We start from the raw sequence: 4,222 nt of genomic DNA on the forward strand, positions 1-4,222 counted from the left end.
AAAAAATGCAATAACAGTCTTAAATAATGATTTTCTACCAAAAAAATATATAACCAGCATGTCTGGGGTAGCACACTAGATTCTAAAATGGGACCAAATAGACCATTGTTATGAATTTACTCATACGAATGTAATAAAAACCACGGAGCTCAATGAAGTTATAAAAAATAACTAGTAATCACACTTCACACAACATATATAATAATATAAATGTGAAAGTTGGTGTGTTTGGATGTTTGTCCGTCAATCACGCTGAAGCTACTGATCGGATTTTGATGAAATTTAGTATACAGACGGGGTATGAGTTGACTTTGGTGATAGAATACTTTAATGCTCCCTTGGGATAAAACAGACATCTTGATATCCAGGCGGAGAGTCCTTTATTTCTGGTATGAGTAACGAATTTGTCTTTAAAACTGTTTCGAAGTCCATCCGACAATCAAAATGTATTAATTAACTTCTTTATCATTTCAACAGTATCATTTCTAGCAATATTTTCAATGTACGATGTCGCTTTTTTCGCATGATCCTCATATAACATCTTAGTTTTATCCACTGCGTCCGTTTTTAGTATATTGAATTTTAAATCTTCATAATCCACGTCCTTAACGTCGTTTTTGGCTTGATCGATGATTTTATACAATTCGGGATTTTCTTCTAACGCGAACAAAACCGGGGCGCTAGCTAGGCAAAACTGATCTTTACTGTCCGAGCGTAAAGTTTGTAATTCCGTAGCAGCCTGCCAGGCTAAGCCTACATGACATCCGAAGTGATACGCGCTGTTCTGCGTATCACGACTCTGTCTACCAAGCAACATCGCGGATTGGCAGCCTCTTCCCAGCAAACTCACTCCATTGAACACTGTCCTAGCTGTCCATTCCTGTCGGGGCTTGCCGAGCACGTCATCAGCAGCAATGGACGTTGTATCGAACGTGATGCTCAGATCGTCTTTATCGTTCTTGGGCTTCCCTGGTAGAGGCATGTTCTGCTCGTCGCGTTCACCAAAGAATTCGCCTTCAGAAAGATCCCTCAATGCTGTAGACACAATGTACAGTACATCAGCGTTCTTCAGGCCAGCGAGCATCGCGTTTGCTGTTACGAGGAGATAGTCTCCAAGAAGAATAGCTATCTTGTTACCAAATATAGCAGATTCTGTGTTCTTGGAACGTTTCGCGAAGGGCACATTAACAATGCCTCTGTGGATCAGGTGGCCGGTTCTGAGCATTTCAGTTAACTCCGCCAGTTGTCGCTGTTGCTCTTCGATTACTTTCGTTTGGGTTGAACGAATTTTGACCGACTTCGAGAGGAGCAAGATGATGAGGCCCCAGGGCTGGAGGTTCTTGGAGTCACCGTATAGGACGTTCTTGGCTGTTTGCATCACCAGGTGGTTGCTGCCGACCTGGAATTCATGAACAATTCATGGGTTAAATTTTCCGTGATAAACAACTTCCCATAGGACTAAGAGGTTTCACCGCGGTAAAAACGTACGTGTATTGTCAAATAAATTGTTTGACTTAAAACTTTTTTGAACGTCTAAACGCTCGTGTCTAAGAGGCCTAATGAGACGCGTGTTTAATCGTATCGTGTGTACAGTTAACTTCACTGTGAAAGTGCCCTCCCGTGTTTTTGTCATAATTATCTATTTATAACTCGCTCTATAAATTGTTAGGTACACTTGATATTATCTTTACCTCTGTGAATAAGACTAGCTGCACGCCCCGACTCCGCCCGGGGTATTTGTCGTTATTGAAGTAATGTACAGTGTTGTTTATTTAAGTTGTATGATACTGTAGATGGTGTACAAATTTGTTTAAAATCGGTCTAGTAAACTATACCATGTGGCCAAATATATATATTTTTTTTATAATAAACCTTATTCCAATTTCTAAGAAAGGAGGGTAATGGTTTCAAGGTCAAAAGTTATAGTTTAATTACTAACTGTTACCCGCGGCGTCACTCGCGTGGTACCCGGCTAAAAAGTAGCGTATGACAGACTTTAGTATATATTTGTATTTGTATGTTTTTCATACAGATACGATAAGCTGATTTCGCGTGAAAGAGTAACGAAGAACCATACATACATACATCCATCCTTACTTACAAACTTTCGCGTTTATAACATTAGTAGGATTAGTATAATTATTTCCATTGTTTTTTAAATATTTCTTTAGTGAATTTAATATTATGTCGTAGGTAAATTGTCAAAGTGATATTACAATATCATTAGCGATATTTTAAACAGGAGATTGTAAATCGACTTCATTTCTTACAATTTATCTCAATTACCGCCTCGTTTTAGTGATATTGCAATATTACGGGGACACTATAGTGATATTGTGGCCAAAAAACCTGAACGAAGCCATAGTAGCCATAGTAGCCAAGTATCATATAAATAAATTTAAAATTATATTTCACATCGATTTTAATCGATTTTGGAAAAACAGTCAGTGAAAGAACATTCTCAATTTAAATTAGAAATAAAGAAAATAAAAATGTACATATTTTTTTTTTTTTTAAATTGTATTATATTTCTTTGCAATGTTGTTAAACAAACAAATACTCGTTGGTATATAAGATACTACCTACATTTTAAATACATTAATTCTCAGTTAAATTTTTAGTATTAATTAAGATTAATAATTAGTAAACTTACCAATTTCCTCAAATATAACGCCAAATTAGCAAATTCATCACTAAGAAGGCATCTTAAATTCATAAAAGAGGTCGGATACCCGACCACCTTCTCAGCTTCACGTATCGCGTTGCTCCAATTCGTGAATGGCGGCCTTAGAAGTATCAAAATCTCGTCCTTCGTCAAACTGGCAACCGTAGTCTCGTAGCGCTTTTGCGAAAAAAACAAATTTGACGCGCGCCGCAAAACGCGGGAAGCAATGTACGTCATTTTCAACTTTTGAATTTCGAATCGAATTAGAACATTCTACGAGGAGCGTGTGCATGAACGTCTACGATGAACGTAAATAAGAAATTGTAGGATTCATTCGTGTTTCAATGATGTAGGGTTGCCCTTGCTAGAAACAAATTAGCACTTTGTTATTCTGCATGACACGCATTTTATCGTAATAAATAGTAAATATTGGTTATGTGTTTACCACATAACACAGACCTTGACTTTTTCTTGCCTTTTAATTTGTTGACTTTGTTATTGGTAGCAAAATCATCTCGATTTTTAAGAGTATGTTGTTTTTCGTTATTTTTATAGAGCTGTATATTTAAAACATCATCATGGTCTGTTCCATACATTACGAATTTATATAAATTATGAATACGAAAAAGAAGCTGAATGAGTGTTTTTTTTTTTTAATTTATAATTTTTCTCGACGTATTTATATTTTTCAAATAAAACAAATCCAAATTGCATAATTTCAGGTAAAATTAACGCACTGGCAACACAATTACTCTTGACCGTGAAAGTGGAATGCACTAAACTGGTCAATGAATAGAACATTACAAGGACACATTTTGAACCTTATTGCGTTGATATAACGCACTAACTATATCGCTTGTAATGGAGTCAATTCGAACTACATTTGAACTGCACTTGAATTTGAACTCATTGTACTTACAATACAGTGCATAATTCAATGTTTATATGCAGCGGAGTCTAGCTTTCTTGTCCAATTTATGAAGAGCCCTCGACTCAGAAGAGAATTCTCGCTGTTTACTATAGTTAAATAGAAATAGGAGTTAGGGTGGGTCAATGTTATTTGGTTGTTTTTTGTTTTATTATAACTCGGAAGATATGCTCGACTAATCATCCACGGCGTAGACTCTATGCAACTTTCTATAATCTACATATTTTTATTATTACTAGCTGCAGGCCCCGGCTCCGCCCGGCTAGGCATTTATCGTAATTAAAATATTATAAACTATTAGCTGACCCGGCGAACTTAGTACCGCCTTAGCGTTGCAGTAATCTATGGCTGTGAATGACATTGACATTTGTTATTCGCGTTTTTTAAAATATGCAAAATTAAACGTACATTTTTCAATATTTCTCAGAGATTTTCTTAATATTTTTTTCCGTAAGAACCTTCTCCTGATAATAACAAATACAACAAAAAAAGAATTAGTGAAATCGGTCCAGCCACTCACGCGTGATGCCGTGACCAAGGAAAACGGGTTTCATTTTTATATATACCTAGTCTTGCCATAAATATTGTAATAAAGAAAAAAGAAAATTGTTAACTGCAAATAACATTTA

At 36.0% G+C, this 4,222-nt stretch overlaps 1 protein-coding gene across 1 annotated transcript; it reads right to left on the reverse strand.

Annotated features, from left to right (window-relative positions):
• Window positions 1–409: 409 nt before the first annotated feature.
• On the reverse strand, window positions 410–2,997 carry LOC119836513 (all trans-polyprenyl-diphosphate synthase PDSS2-like). Its single transcript, XM_038361879.1, has 2 exons — window positions 2,654–2,997; window positions 410–1,399 (listed from the first exon to the last, which is right to left on the reverse strand). Exons 1-2 carry the CDS (start codon window positions 2,900–2,902, stop codon window positions 440–442), a joined length of 1,209 nt encoding a protein of 402 aa, XP_038217807.1. The 5' UTR covers window positions 2,903–2,997; the 3' UTR covers window positions 410–439.
• Between the last annotated feature and the right edge of the window lie 1,225 nt (window positions 2,998–4,222).

Source organism: Zerene cesonia, chromosome 24 (assembly GCF_012273895.1).
Source record: "Zerene cesonia ecotype Mississippi chromosome 24, Zerene_cesonia_1.1, whole genome shotgun sequence".
NCBI classification, from domain to species: domain Eukaryota; kingdom Metazoa; phylum Arthropoda; class Insecta; order Lepidoptera; family Pieridae; genus Zerene; species Zerene cesonia.